General features: G+C 43.5%; 1 protein-coding gene across 12 annotated transcripts in view; it reads left to right on the forward strand.

The window, feature by feature from the left end:
• The window catches only part of lmo7a (LIM domain 7a), a 117,155-nt gene that overhangs the window by 46,531 nt on the left and 54,866 nt on the right, over window positions 1–15,758 (forward strand). For all 12 annotated transcript variants that reach the window (XM_071340242.1, XM_071340249.1, XM_071340253.1 and 9 more), the window contains 4 exons: window positions 3,545–3,661; window positions 7,746–7,815; window positions 8,668–8,851; window positions 10,092–10,347. In XM_071340242.1, the coding sequence (XP_071196343.1) occupies window positions 10,130–10,347 (218 nt within the window). In that variant the 5' untranslated portion in view covers window positions 3,545–3,661; window positions 7,746–7,815; window positions 8,668–8,851; window positions 10,092–10,129. The remainder of the gene's footprint in view (window positions 1–3,544; window positions 3,662–7,745; window positions 7,816–8,667; window positions 8,852–10,091; window positions 10,348–15,758) is intronic.

The raw sequence follows: 15,758 nt of genomic DNA on the forward strand, positions 1-15,758 counted from the left end.
CCATTGTATACAGGTAGTTAAGCATGGAGCAATGGCAGGAGTTGGCCATGTTTTGCAAGATCCTTTCGTTGTTCTTTTTTGCCATAATTTGTCTTACACCTATTCAAAATGCATGTGCGCTTAGCCTGTGTGAGTATCTACGTCTTTAGAATTGAAATGGAATTAAGTCACAATAAAGGATCTTGCCAAAAGGAGACTGTGAAGAGCTAAGAACACGGCGCGGTAGTCATCCACTGAATGAGCCTCGGTTGCATTCACAACAGTCACATACATTCATGTACACAATGTTTCTGAAAGATCAGCTCTGTTACTTTTAACTCCCATAGCCATCAGCCTAGCAGATTTACAGCCAATGTGAACCTGTATGGTATATACTGGTGCAGGTATGGCCTCTGTCAGAGGGCTCCAGTTGTGTCTCGGACGTAACCACACACGAAATGACTGTCTGACTTCCTCATTCCATTCCCATTGGCGGTCGAACTAGGAAGGATGTGACAGGCTCGTGGTTGATTTGGTTTTGTCGAAGACCTCTTCATCTGTCCCGGAGTGTGGAGGTTTTAAAAAGTTGTATAACTAAGAAGAGGTTGTAGGATTTGACTCACAGGATGGGGGCTATGTCCATGTTTATAAGGATTGTCAAAGATTTGTCCCCAATTTGTCAACACCATCAAAATGAATGCTATCCAGTTCAGCAAGGTTGTAAGTAAGGGTGTGAACGTTAAAACGTTTAAACAAAGTTGGAATCCTTAACGTTAAGAAAAACTGAATTAAAATCAAAGTTCAGATATCGCGAAACATTATTTTCCGTATTACAGCCGGAAGGCTATAAAGGCCTGGGGAGTTGTGTAATTCAAATAAAACCAGAGCGGAAGACACTAACTTCATGCTACATGGTGAATTTGCAAGGCATGCAAGACAAGACATTGTGAGATACAGATTACCAAAACATATGAGCACGCTTCTGCCTTCTTCTTGTCACGACTTCCGCCGAAGCGGTAGCGTTCGACGTCACCGGCTTTCTAGCCATCGCCGCTCCATTTTTCATTGATCCATTTGTTTTGTCTTGTTCCCTGCACACCTGGTTTCCATTCCCCAATCACACTGCATGTATTTATTCCTCTGTTCCCCCCCATGTCTTTGTGTGAAATTGTTTGTGTTACGTGTTTATTGTTGACGAGCCAGACTGGTTTTGCTTATACCGTGTTGTTTACGAAGATGTTTATTGTTAAACATAATTTATTGTGACTGTTTTGCGCGTTTTGCACTTTTGCCTATGGGCTGGAGGTTTTGACGTAGTTGCGTCTGTCTGTTGGTTTCTCCTGCCTCATTAAAGTGTGCGCCTGTTGACAACTCTCTGCTCTCCTGCTCTTGACTTCCCTACCAGTAAGCACACACCTGACACTTCTCCCTCGTGTTGGCCTGCCTGCTCTGCCTCTTCACTAGTGATGTGTGTTCAGCTTTAGGTCTCTTGAGTGTAAAACATCCTATGCTATTCATGGAACCGATGTCCTACAGTAGGCTACTGGTAGCCTGTATTGATTAAGCTTTTCAGACATAATGGAATGTGGCCCGTTGAAAGCGCCTCGGCTAAGGAATGTTGTTTGTCTGGTAGGGTAGGCTACACTACGTTTTTTTATTTAAATGCCGACACAAAACCTCTGGTGATACGAACTGACATTTTACTTTCAGAACAGTCAATCAAATAATCTTGAGCTGCTGTGCGCTTTCTGCTTGCCTGGTGGCTACGCGCAGACCACTCTTTCCTAACAAAGTAATTTAAAGTTGATTTAAATACCCTGACATTTAGTAGAAATGAACCACATCTAGCTACCATACCATAAAAACTGCATAAAAAATAACACTGCAGCACATCAATCAGCAACGTTTATTGTTGTCAGGGGGAAAAATACAGAACATTTTACGCAGGAGCAGAATTCTACTGTCTAAAAAACGTACATACCTGATGCTGCGTCTTTTATTTAATGGTCTGAAAAGTCATCAATGGTCGCTATTGACAATAGCTGCGTTCGATGTCTGTAAAGGGTTGCGGGAGATATAACTGCATTGCCTGGCCCTAGTAGTCATACATACAGTGCATTCGCAAGTATTCAGACCCCTTCACTTTTTCTAAATAAGTTACAGCCTTATTCTAAAATGTATTAAAAAAAATAACCTATAGATCAACCTATACACAATATCCCATAATGAGAAAGCAAAACCCGTTTTTTGACATTTTTGCAAATTAATAATTAATAAAAAATGAAAAACCTTATGTACATAAGTATTCAGAATCTTTTCTATGAGACTCGAAATTGAGCTCAGGTGCATCCTGTTTCCATTGATCATCCTTGATGTTTCTACAAATTTATTGGAGTCCATCTGTGGTAAATTCAATTGATTGGACATGACTTTGAAAGACACACCTGTCTATATAAAGTCCCACAGTTGACAGTGCATGTCAGAGCAAAAACCAAGCCATGAAGTCGAAGGAATTATCCGTAGAGCTCTGAAACAGGATTGTGTCAGGGCACAGATCAGGGGAAGGGTACCAAAAAATGTCTGCAGCACTGATGGTCCCCAAGAACACAGTGGCCTCCATCATTCTTAAATGGAAGTAGTTTGGAACTACCAAGACTCTTCCTAGAGCTGGCCAAACTGAGCAATCAGAGGAGAAGGGCCTTAGTCAGGGAGGTGATCAAGAACCCGATGGTCCCTCTGACAGAGCTCCAGAGTTCCTCTAGGGAGATGGGAGAACCTTCCAGAAGGATAACCATCTCTGCAGCACTCCACCAATCAGGCCTTTATTGATGTGGCCAGATGGAAGTCACTCCTCAGTAAAATGCACATGACAGCCTGCTTGGAGTTTGCCAAAAGGCACCTAAATACTCTCAAACCATGAGAAACAAGAATCTCTGGTCTGATGAAACCAAGATTGAACTCTTTGGCCTAAATGCCAAGCGTCACGTCTGTACAATACAACTAATACAACTGTATTAGTTTAAAGCCCTACATGTTAACAAGGGGTTTAGGTCAGATCAGTGCACACAAACAAACAGTGGTGTATCAGAGGGTTCTGGATGAGGCAGGAAAACAAAGAGCTGGACACTAGTGTTCACAGGGGCCAGTATGACCTTAGGACTACTCTGCTGGGTCATTACTATACAGAAATCTAATCATGATCTATCCTAACAGTCCAGACTATATACAGGCTATTTAGTGTGCTGCTAGAATGTACTGTAAGTGTGTTCTTCTCAATATAGAACTGAACGTCATACTGTTTTCAACAGTTTACCTGCGTTCAAACTGTATGTTTTCTTTCAAATACTTTAGCCACAACAAGTTCAAACCCCGCCCAACTGGCTCTCCAGGCAGGCTCAATCAAACACACAACATATTTGAAAAGAAGCAAATACTATCCTAGTAATATGCTCTTCATTCTGTTGTTGTAGAAAAATAGTAGAGAATTGGCGTTGCTCTTTTAAAAGAAACTATGCGTACATTATAATGATGATGTTTGTATTAACCCATGTCCTCTTTCTCCCAGGTGCTGATCACCATATACTGGCTAGGTAGGAAGGCACAATGCGAGCCCTTCTATAATGGACCTAACTTAAACCCCAAGGCCTTCGAAGGCATACTGGACATAGCAGCGCTATCCAAGGTAAATAAATAACCTTACTGTACGCTGTGCTAGCCTAGGTTAACGCTCTATTATTCTATAATCATCCACTCTATTATACTCTATATAACCCATTCCATTTCTGTTTGTCCCTTCTAGTAATTATGTTTCTATGGGTACAGTATTTATAGCCTGGTCACAGATCTGTTTGTACTGTCTTGTTAACGTGTTTAACCATAGGAGTTTGCAAGACCAGGACCAAGTACAGTATTAGCACTATTACATGTAAATCTGCCTCACTCTACTACAGTGGTCTAGACAAGTTTGGGGTCCATCCATTTCAATTCGGTCAATTCGGAAGAGAATTAACATTAAGAATGGAAAGGTGCCTTTAAGTTTCAATGAGGATTTTTCAATACTTTAATTGGAATTTCAGTTCATGAGATTGAATTAGAATGGACCGCAGACCTGATGTACCTGTTCTTTATTCAACCTACAGTTTGTATGTTATGTGTGCTACCATGTAATGGTTTGAGTAATCAGCATAGCTAGGAATCGTGTGAATGAAATCCTCTTTTAGACCCACTGGCCAACACATCTCTACATCCTTCCTGGTATGTTAGCTATGTGTTAAGGAAGTCAGCCCATTGGTTAAGGGGCCTCAGAATACTTGACAGTCGGCACTAAAACCATCTCTACATCCGTCCTGGTATGTTAGCTATGTGTTAAGGAAGTCAGCCCATTGGTTTAGGGGTCTCAGAATACTTGACAGTCGGCACTAAAACCATCTCTACATCCGTCCTGGTATGTTAGCTATGTGTTAAATTGGTTAAGGGGCCTCAGAATACTTGACAGTCGGCACTAAAACCATCTCTACATCCTTCCTGGTATGTTAGCTATGTGTTAAGGAAGTCAGCCCATTGGTTTAGGGGTCTCAGAATACTTGACAGTCGGCACTAAAACCATAGCATAACTGATCCATTCTCCTGACTCAGCTATTTTAATCTTCTTTACCTCAGGAGTCCATAGGTCACTCGGTACATGTATGGAAGTGTGTGCGTCTCTGTGTGCGCACATTCATGGACTTGTGTTTGTCACGACAGAGGGGGTGGAAGGCACAACGTTGAATTTGACAGTTTGGTTTGTTTACAGTTAAATTTACCAAGCATATTCAACCCCTACGATTATGAACAACAGTCAATAGTGATGGTTACCCAGCTAGCAATTCTAGGGAGAGAGAGAATGTTTTTGTAATGTTACCCGTAATGTTTACCTAATGTTTGAGTGTCCAGTTTCCCATTAGTTAGGGGAACATTCCATCTATGTTAGCAAAAAAACGTTCTGAGAAACTTTTTTATCATGCTTTGGTGTTAAAGTTAGGAGAACATTCCCTTAATGTCAACCAGAACTTATCTAGAACATGGTTACAATGTTCTTAGACTGTACAACATTAATGTTCGAAACGTGTTTTGTGGGTGGTTGCATGAGCATTCATGTGTCCAGTTTTCTGAGGGTTAAGAGAATATTCCATTAATGTCCCACTAAACATACACAGAACATAGTTGCAATGTTCTCTGAATGTAAGATATTAATGTTCTAGACACGTTTCATGGGAACGTAACAAGAATATTGTTATCAGTTGTCAGGACATCGCCTGATGGTCCCAAAGAAATCCCCCCCCCCCCCACCCCCAAAAAAAGTGTTTTCAACTTACATATCTGACACTTTGACCTACATGACTACATTGTGCATGGTCATTTATACAGTAATTATTATTCAACAAGTCCTTGGGTCACGGCATTCAGATGTCTGTGTCAGTTGTCAGTTAATTGAACTCTTCTCTCATCGTTGATTTGATTTACTTACTCCAACAATTTAAGGGCGTTCTGTATAGTTGTCTAATGTTGATGGGGCATTCGGAAAGTATTCAGACCCCTTGACTTTTTCCACATTTTGTTATGTTACAGCCTCATTCTAAAATAGATATATTTTTTTTATATGACGAAGCGAAAACCAGTTTAGACATTTTTGCTAATTAATAAAAACTTAAAAACTTTATGTACATAAGTATTCAGACCCTTTGCTATGAGACTCGAAATTGAGCTCAGCTGCATCCTGTTTCCATTGATCATCCTTGAGATGTTTCTACAACTTGATTTGGAGTCCACCTATGGTAAATTCAATTGATTGGACATGATTTGGAAAGGCACACACCTGCCTATATAAGGTCCCACAGTTGACAGTGCATGTCAGAGCAAAAACCAAGCCATGAGGTCGAAGGAATTGTCCGTAGAGCTCCGAGACAGGATTGTGTCAAGGCACAGATCTGGGAAATGGTACCAAAACATTTCTGCAGCATTGAAGGTCCCCAAGAACACAGTGGCCTCCATCATTCTTAAATGGAAGTGGTTTGGAACCACTAAGACTCTTCCTAGAGCTGGCCACACGGGCAAACTGAGCAATCGGGAGAAAGGCCGATGGTCCTGATGGTCACTCTGACAGAGCTCCAGAGTTCCTCTGTGGTGATGGGAGAACCTTCCAGAAAGACAACCATCTCTGCAGCACTCCACCAATCAGGCCTTTATGGTACAGTGGCCAGATGGAAGCCACTCCTCAGTAAAAGGCACATGATAGCCCGCTTGGAGTTTGTCAAACAGACTTAACAGACTAAACAGACTAAAATAACAGATTATGGGAGGCGCACAGTACTACATAGAGCCATGATTACATGGAACTCTATTCCACATCAGGTAACTGATGCAAGCGGTAGAATCAGATAAAAAAAACTGATAAAAATACACCTTATGGAATAGCGGGGACTGTGAAGAGACACACACACAGGCACAGACACAAGTACATATGGATTTTGTATTGTAGTTATTTGGTAGTAGAGTAGCGGCCTGAGGAAACACACTTAATGTTTTGTGAAAAGTGTTATGAAATGTAATGTAATATTTTAAATTGTATATAACTGCCTTAATGTTGCTGGACCCCAGGAAGTGTAGCTTCTACCTTGGCAGCAGCGAATGGGGATCCTTAATAAATACTAATACAAAAGTTGACTGGATGTCCTTTGGGTGGTGGAACATTCTTGATACACACAGAAAACTGTTGTGCGTGAAAAACCCAGAAGCATTGCAATTCTTCACACACTCAAACCGGTGTGCCTGGCACCTACTACCATACCCCATTCAAACGCACTTAAATCGTTTGTCTTGCCCATTCACCTTCTAACTGGCACAAATACACAGTCCGTGTCTCAGTTGTCTTAAGGCTTAAAAATCCTTCTTTAACCTGTCTCCTCCCCTTCGCTGATTTGAAGTGGATTTAACAAGTAACATTAATAAGGGATCATAGCTTTCACCTGGTCAGTCTGTCATGGGAAGAGCAGATGTTCCTCATGTTTTGTACACTCAGTGAATAATTAAAGTGACAGATAATAAACAGTAACAGCAGCGTAGTGCAAAAGTGGGGAATGCAGATAGTCCGGGTAGTTATTTGGTTAACCTTAGAGTCGATGTCTGCTCCCCCACAAAAATCGAATTAGCATAATACAAATGCTAAATGTCTGTTTAATCTAGAGATGTCTGTTTTGTTGCATTGGGATGCTTCTCAATCCATCGGCCGATGTCGCACTTCTGCACCACAAGCATCTTGGGACTCGTCTGAAGTCGGTACAGTCTATCTGCCAACTTCTGTCTGTAGCCTCCGAACAGTTTGGGCTACACACTAATATGACCCCTCTGTGGAAAGGTGTGTGAATACTTTCTGATTGCACTGCATGTCAAAGTGTGTCAAATATGTAAGTTGAAAACACTATGTTAAAAACATTGTGTGTGTGTATTCCTAACCTTGCCAACAGACAAAAAGAGCTATGAATGGAACAGTGGTTCACTGATTAGGGCCTTGACGGGCTTGGCAAAAGTAACAAGGCGTGATGTGTTAAACGACTTGTTTTGGAGAACGTTTCTTTGGGACCATCAGGCGACGTCCTGACAACTGACACACAGAAATGTTATTCCCATGAAACGTGTCTAGAACCTTCATATCTTCATTTGGAGAACATGGCAACCATGTTCTGTGTTTGTTTCGTGGAATGTTGATGGAATATTCTCCTCACCCACAGAAAACTGGACACATGAATGTTCTTGCAACGTTCCCATGAAAGTGTCTAGAGCACGGTAACCACGTTCTGGGTAAGATCTACTTGACATTAAGGGAATTGTCTCTTGGAAACATTCCGTGCACATCATGGGAACATTCCTATGAAATCATTAGTTAATGACCTCATGAGACTCTTAAGCGAAGGTTCTCTAAATTTGTGGGAACGTTTTTTTGTTAGCTGGGCAGGTCCTGTTTGTGTTCTTACGCTAAGCCCTTTAGACCTTTAAACAGTTATTATTGTCGTCATCATCACATAGAGCATGGCTTATTGGCTGTGCTTGCATGACTGAGTGGAAAACAGTTAGGGGTCAGAGTTCCGGTCATCAGAAGTGTGTGTTGGGTGAGATGGCTGTGTGTGTTTTGCGTGTGTTCAGTAATTTAGGGAAATCTTGTGACTTGGGATGAATGACATGACAATATTCAATGCATTCTCTGGTCTGGAGAAGGGGTTTTAAGAAACTAACTCGAACTCTATAAGTGTTTGTGTCATGGGGGTACGTGTGTTTTTTGGGGGTGTGGGGGGGGGGGGGGGGGTTACTATCCTTGTTGAGACCAGAGGTCCTCACAAGGATAGTAGAACAGGGACAAGTGGGGACATTTTGCCGGATCCCACAAGGAAAAAGGCTATTTTAGGTTTAGGGGTTAGGGTTAGAATTACGGTCAGAATTACAGTTAGGGGGTTGGTGTAAAGGTTCGAATTATGGTTAGGGATAGGTTTAGGGTTTGGGGAAATAGGATTTTGAATGGGAATCAATTATTTGTGTGTGTGTGTTATCATGTACCTGGGGAGGATAACCCTAAGGAGTTAATTTACTGAAAGACACATGCTCTTTCTTTCAGGGTGTGAGCTCACGATTGTGTTTGTTCGTGTGTGTGTATTGCAGGCACTTGAGGAATCATCCGGCCAGAGAACCAGCAGCAGCAGAAGATTTCGAGAAAGAGACAGTGGTTTCAGAGACAGCTGGTATAGTGGGAGAGAGGATATAGTACCTATACTGAGAGGAGGAGGATACAGGGTTCTAGACTACACAGCAGATCCCTGACAACACGCCCAAAGCAGCAGTGAGGGTATGGACAAATACGCTCACACTCTCACTCATTCACTCACTCACTCACTCACTCACTCACTCACTCACTCACTCACTCACTCACTCACTCACTCACAGACAGACTGACACACACACGTCAATCTCAATTGGACAGGACTCGAGTTGTGTGTGTGTGTGTTTGGTTCTACTTTGTTATGCTTCTACACATACGCACGCACACACATCAATCTCAATTATCACGCACCCCAGTCGGACAGGACTTGAGTGTGTTTTGGTTTTACTTTTTTATGCTATGTTTAGGCTCTTAGCAGTACACCTTTAGCTTCTATATCTTAGTCTGAAATCTTGAGTGGTAGTGATTGGTATTTCAAGGGCGGGTATCTATTTGTTTCTTTTGGACTATCTGAGATAATCTGTGAAGTTCACACTGAGCATGTTGATTTGACTGATACCAGGTCTTTGTTGCCATTTGACAGTGGGTGGACTAGTTTCGCGTTTCAGTCAGTAATTAGAGAGAGACTTGGCTCCCACTGTGAGAGACAGGCCAGAGATACATTCCAGATGCTTCCACACCAGCCTGTAAATTAAGCAAGGAGGGGGTAATAGGCCTCTGTTCCCAAAGCAATGCGCCCCACCCCCGCTACCCTGGTACTGGGGTGTGTTCAGTGAGGTGAAAGGTTCAGAATTTTAGTGAGGTGTTCAGTGAGGTGAAAGGTTCAGAGTCAGATGGACTTGTAGATATTGTTTTTATGTCTCAGTGTCCAGTATGAATTAAGTTATAGGACGTTTTGGGAGCCAATGTTAGCATGAGTTCATCTGACTTTAAGGACATAGATTTGCCAAAATCCCAAACTATCCCTTTAAGTATAGAGCTGACCAGATTCCCTCTTTTATCTGCCAGACAATTATATCACAAACAACACTAAGTAGACTTCTACTCTTCCGACCTTTTCCCTTTCTCTCCTCGTCACTCCTCCTGGATCGACCTCTGAACTCTACCCTCTTCCATTCTCTGCTCTCTACTGCCTTTTCCTCCCTCCTCCCACCTTCCATTCCCCTCACCTCCCTTTCCGGTCTCCACTTGTCGATTCTGTCATTCACCTCTTCTCTCCCCTTTCTCAGAGCCCTCCCTCTTACTCTTTCCTGCCCCTCTAATCTCCACTGCCCCCCCCCCCCCCCCCCTCTTCCTTCACCTCGCACCTCAATTTGACCCCTTTTCCTTCTGTCTATCTCCTCATCTCCCACCTCTCCTCCCCTAGGTTCTGGGAGTGACGCGGAGACGGACTCAGTCTTCAGGATGGCGGCCGACAGTAACAAGGATTCACTGCACTACCGCCGCTCGCTGGTCATCGAGCCTAAAACGACCACGCAGTTCAACCAGTTCCTGCCCACCAAGGACAAGCCAGCGGCCTATGTGCCAGCGCCGCTCCGCAAGAAGCGGACCGAGCGCCACGAGGACAACCGCCGGAGCTGGGCCAGCCCCATGTACACAGAGGAAGATGGCACCTTCACAAGGTAGCAGAGTCATACACACATCTATAGCCTACACACCAGAAATCAGCTGCCTCTAATCTTTGACCGCAGGTGCTGCTCTAGCAAATCCTTTCAGATCTCTCAATGGTTAAATTATCTAGAGGGATGGGGCTCAATTCCATTTTATTTCAGTCAAATTCAGGTGAATTGTTAAATCGAAATGGTACCGAGCCAAAATATCCCACCCAGTTTCTTAAATCGTTAAGCTGGCTTTATACGCCAGCTTGTCTTCTTTCACCGTGAAGAAAACTGCTGCTTTGCATTGGATAGTGAGTACTGCACGTAAGACTGCGTTCTGGCTCTATGACAAGTCTGTGGTTTAAATCTACTGTAATCCATACCCTGAACCTTGCCCTGTCTTTACACACTCCTCCTCTCCTATCATCCCCACTGTCTGTCTGCTGGTTAGTTCTCCCATGGTTGTGTATGATTGTCCAATGGTTGTGTATGTACACTGTACCATCATATCCTCCTGTCGCGGCTGACCACAGAACACTGACCTCAGTGAGACCAGGCTCGATTCCAACCAACAACGGATGCATATCCCAGAATTCCCTGCAGTGGGCGTACAAGTGCGAGAGTTGCAGTGACGACGAGTCGGACCCCGAGTGGCCGGACCCCGACCTCGTTCTGCACGGCCTTGCCCCTCCCCGCCCGCCAACTTCACCCAACCCATCAGCCCTGTAGAGGCTGGGAATTCCGTGGGGTTAGGAGGAGGAGTTTTATTGGTGAGAGGAGGGACCTGGCCAATGGTCACAGTGAACACGAACACCCCACCGCAGAAGACGGTGACCTGCCTCAGTGACCTGCCTCTCTGATAACCGTCTGACCAAGAGAGAGAGAGCTTTTATGCCTGTCTGACAAGAATGAGAGAAAGAGAGAGCGCTTCTTCTGTTACGTCTGCCGGATGAACGAGTGGGGGGGAAAGAAAGAATGAGAGAACAAAAGAGATCTTCAGTTTGCATGGTTTCCTAGAACCACCTTGGTCTTAACTTGGCAATTTGGATTTGATATAACATTTGTTTTTGTTTTCTGTTATTGTTTTCTTTAGTTTTATTTGCTCGTTCCTCTTGCATTTGTATTTGCTGTGACTGAGTGACTTGCCATCCGAAATATCATATTTCATTGATTTGAAAACAACAAAGTTTTGTTCCTCACGTGTCTGAGGAGATTGAGTGCTAACATCAAGGATGTTCCAAACACCATAACACCATAAGCCCCTTTCCACTCCGATTGGCTGGTCTTTTTCTCGAGCAGCAGTGGACCAATGACACCTGACGCGATCCCCCCACCCTCAGTGATGTGGGGTACGCCGACCCTGTTCAGGACGACCTATAAGCCCGCAAAGTGGGTGCTCCCCCCAAGCCACCCGCCAACGGGTTATATGACGGGTTCCTGCCCAAGTACTGGACACCCGAGGAGGACGCATACGTGCAGGAGATGGAACTGGGGTCACAAAGGAGACGCTGGTACAAGAAAATCCAGGGCTTCAGGTCTGTGGACATACTGATAGGGGGGGGCGTGATGTCTTGCTGTTTAGTCCAATTTGCATCAGTACATATGTTAAGATACTGGCCGTGTCTGAAATATGGCCTGCCTACTACTTACTTAAACTGTGTCCTAATCGTACTACATTCTATTTAGAACGTACTGTTTAGTAAAAAATATATTCAGTAAGCAACAAATATCAACATACTACTCATCCATACTGAGGACGTAAACCCAGTTTGCACATGATGTTCTGAAAACCATATGTTTCTTTGAGCTTTGTGAGAGTGTGGTTGTCCTATGGTTATTATGCATAAAACCACCCCACAACTTTCTCAGAATGGTGCAGGATAGTTGCTTGGCTTTGGAACATTGTCAGCACATTTAAGGAACTTGACAAAAAAAAACTATTGTCTTGGTATTTCATTACTTTAACAGAATGTTTCCTAAAAGTTCAAACGTGGTTACAATTATTTTACATGTTGGTAATGTTCTAGGAACATTGGGAATGTTCACAAATAGTTCAGAATATGTTAATAAACAACGTTTTTCTGTGGGAATTTCATAACTTCCGCATAACGTTTCCATAGAAACCACAGGAAAGCTTTAGTAACGTCAGAGAACGTTCTAAGAATGTTATTTAAAAACATACACATTCCATTCTCAGCATCAACAAAACTCTCTCTAACCTCTTTCTTGTGAACTATGTTCAGGTGTGTTGGCCGCACCCACTAATTGGCCACACCTGATCTTTATGAGTTCTTGTTTCCTTTGAAATGGGGTTGGTTTGAATAGACAAAAATGAACAGCTTTGTATGAGTAAAAAAAACATAGCATGCTACTGTAGCTCCATACTGGTGGCAAAGTGGACTAATAGAGAAGATCATAGGTTTAAAGAGAAGAGAAGATCATAGGTTTAAATCTCACTGACGCTGTGCCACAATAAAACATAAATGTGTTTCCATGATTAATGCCTCATTTCCATGTGTCTTATCTGTGCTTGGTGTTCAGTTAATCTAAACTAGCTAGCCGTGTAACTAAAAGTATTATTGAAACATGTTCTCAGAATGTTATTTAGTTACTTTAAAATAACCTATAATGTCCGTTCTCAGAACGTTAAAACCTTCCAGGTAAACTTTCAGGGAGCCATAGTAAAACGTTCTCAGAACCTCACTGCAACCTAAAAAGTAAAGTTCCCAGAACAGGCGAAATGTACACTTCCGTTCTCAGAACGTTTAATTAACTTTTAATGGTTTTAATGGTCAGGGAACATATGTCTTTGTTCGCAGAACCAATGAGAAACCAAATACTTACGTTCACACAACTTCCAATGAACCAAACAAGCTACCTGGGAAGTATTGGTGTTCGGACACAGCCATAGTACTGTGTTTGCCAAACACGTACAATAGGAATAAGCTGCTTCTGAATACTGTTAAAAGGTCCCCTGTTTGATGGGGCCCTGTTTTAAATCCAACATAACCTTCCTTTTTCTTTCAATCTATCTTCTCTCTACTACAGCCCCCCCCCCCCCCCCCCTACCTCTCTCCAGTACTTACAACACTCAGCCACCACACACTGCCCCCTACTAGCCCCCCAAACCGAAACCCACCAACATCCCGTACCTTGAGCGCTCCGCGGTGGTACTCCCCAGGAACGACCGCACCTTGGTGCCCCGGCTGGTCAAATGCAAGAAGCGTTCCCTCCTGAGGCGTGAAACCCCCCCGACCCATTGGCCGAGTCCCTGGTGAGCATCCTCCCTGACCTGGAGAACGACAACATGTTTGCCCGGCGCGCCCAGGCCTTCCACTGGCTATGCTGAAGTCCCGGGTGTGCGAGAACCGCTCGTCTGGCCAACGCTACGCCTCGGACCCCCAGCTCAATATCGTTACCTAGCCGTGGAAGCATGTCAAGCACGGCAAGACCATCATCCCCGACATCGAGCGGGACAACGTCATCTTTCAGAAGGTATATCTGCCCCAAGATGGTCGGCGGTGGGGACCACTGTTGGGTGCCGCTGACAGCTACCACTCGATGTCCAACCTGAGCCATGGGCCCTGCCCGGTAAGCTCCAGGCGCGGCTGCTCTGCGCCCCCTCACCTTTGACCCAAGAGGCTGAGGGTGAGGAGAACCGGGAGCAAAGAGGGGATGGGTACGGGCACCCCAAAACGGACTACATGCTGCTGAGGAGGTTTGGGGTGGCGCTCTGGGTGGAGGTGAGGGCAGTGGGTATCCAAAGTCAAAGGTCATATCTAGGTACATCGGCCAATTCAATGGTCGGTCTGTGCCCACTACCTGTAGCGAGGGCAACCTGCAGAAGATGGTGGCGATTAGGGAGGCGAGCCGGCTGAGATACAAGAAGACTATGATGATGATCGAGAAGTTAGCCTTTCTGAACACTTAGGAACTAGAATGGCCGCCGAAACAACAATACCGCTTCAGTGGCTGTTGCTCTCAGGGAAAATCTTATATGGCACTCCAAACCCTATATAGGGCATTACTTTTGTCCAGAGCCACATAGGGCTGCCGTATAAGGCTCTAGTCAGAAGTAGTGCACTATATAGGGAACAGGGTGCCATTTGAGATAGACTGAAATCTCTGGGTTGTGTACAGTTGTTTTCTTCTTACATTTTTCCCCACCCATTTGATCCTTGTGTGTGTGTGTGAGAGAGCTGTTTAGTTCTAAGAACACTTTTCTGTCTGTTGTTGACATGCCCTAAATGGCATGTGGATATGCAATTGTTACCAAGTGGTGCTTGCCTCATAGAAGGGAATTTCAGTTAACTTAATTAAACATGTGGATATGCCTTGTTACCGAGTGGTGCTTGGAGAAGGGTTAGTCAGGTAACTTTATTAAGCATGTGGATATGCATTGTTACCGAGTGATGCTTGCAGAAGGGTTAGTCAGGTTACTCTATTCTCTCCTAAACCTTACATGCTAACTGGAACGCGTTTATAAAAGACTATTTGACTGTAAATGTATTTTGAACACATAAACCCAGGGGTGGAAATGTAGCAAGAAAACCCACTGCTTAAAAGGACTTTGGTTGTTTTATATGTTTAACTTCAGCTTTTCAGAAAGTTGATTGATCGATTAGGTTGTAGGATAAACAAATGACCTTTTTTTACCCAGGTTGTGGTATTTTCTGAAACCATAGAAGCTATACGATTCCGAAGCTCCTAATGCAAAGCAACACCCTAAGTGAATGACCTTTCTGTACATGCTGTAAAACTGCTGCTAACCTTTCTTGAAGTGCTATTGCTAAAGACACCACCACATGAATACTGTTGTCAGAGTCCATCGGATTTAACTAACACAAGACCCTACTCACATTCTTTGTTTTTCTGGTCATGAATTGACTTTTGACGGTGAATTTAAAAAGATGCTGTCCCATGATTCATAAAAAGACAAAAACAGTCAAAGCTGTTATGATGGAATCCATCGCAGGTCTGGTGGTTGGCGAATGGCTAAATATGAAATCACCCTAGCACCGCTATTTGAATAACACAGTGGGTGTTTCTCAATATGCATCCTACCATGCAAAATGGAGGGCACTTTTCGGATGTTTGTACATATTTTTGAAACATGCATCGATCGACGCAAGCTTCAATGAAAAGTATGCACAGAAATATGACGTACCATGTATAAAAAATGAAGCAAAATGTATTGAAATCAATGCTATTGAAGCGAGAGAAAATAAACTCTGACTTCGGAATGAAATGTTGCCAATTCACATCTCATATTGCCTGACTACATTATTTTATCTCGATACCTTAATAAACACATACTGTGTTCATTTTGACATGTTTACCTGTCTACAATACCCACTGTAGTGTGCATAGATCGCAAGCCCATAGTAAGTCAATAGGGATAACTGTCTGGCTAGTTAGCTAACCATGAAGAGTTT

Source organism: Salvelinus alpinus, chromosome 14, assembly GCF_045679555.1.
Source record: "Salvelinus alpinus chromosome 14, SLU_Salpinus.1, whole genome shotgun sequence".
NCBI classification, from domain to species: domain Eukaryota; kingdom Metazoa; phylum Chordata; class Actinopteri; order Salmoniformes; family Salmonidae; genus Salvelinus; species Salvelinus alpinus.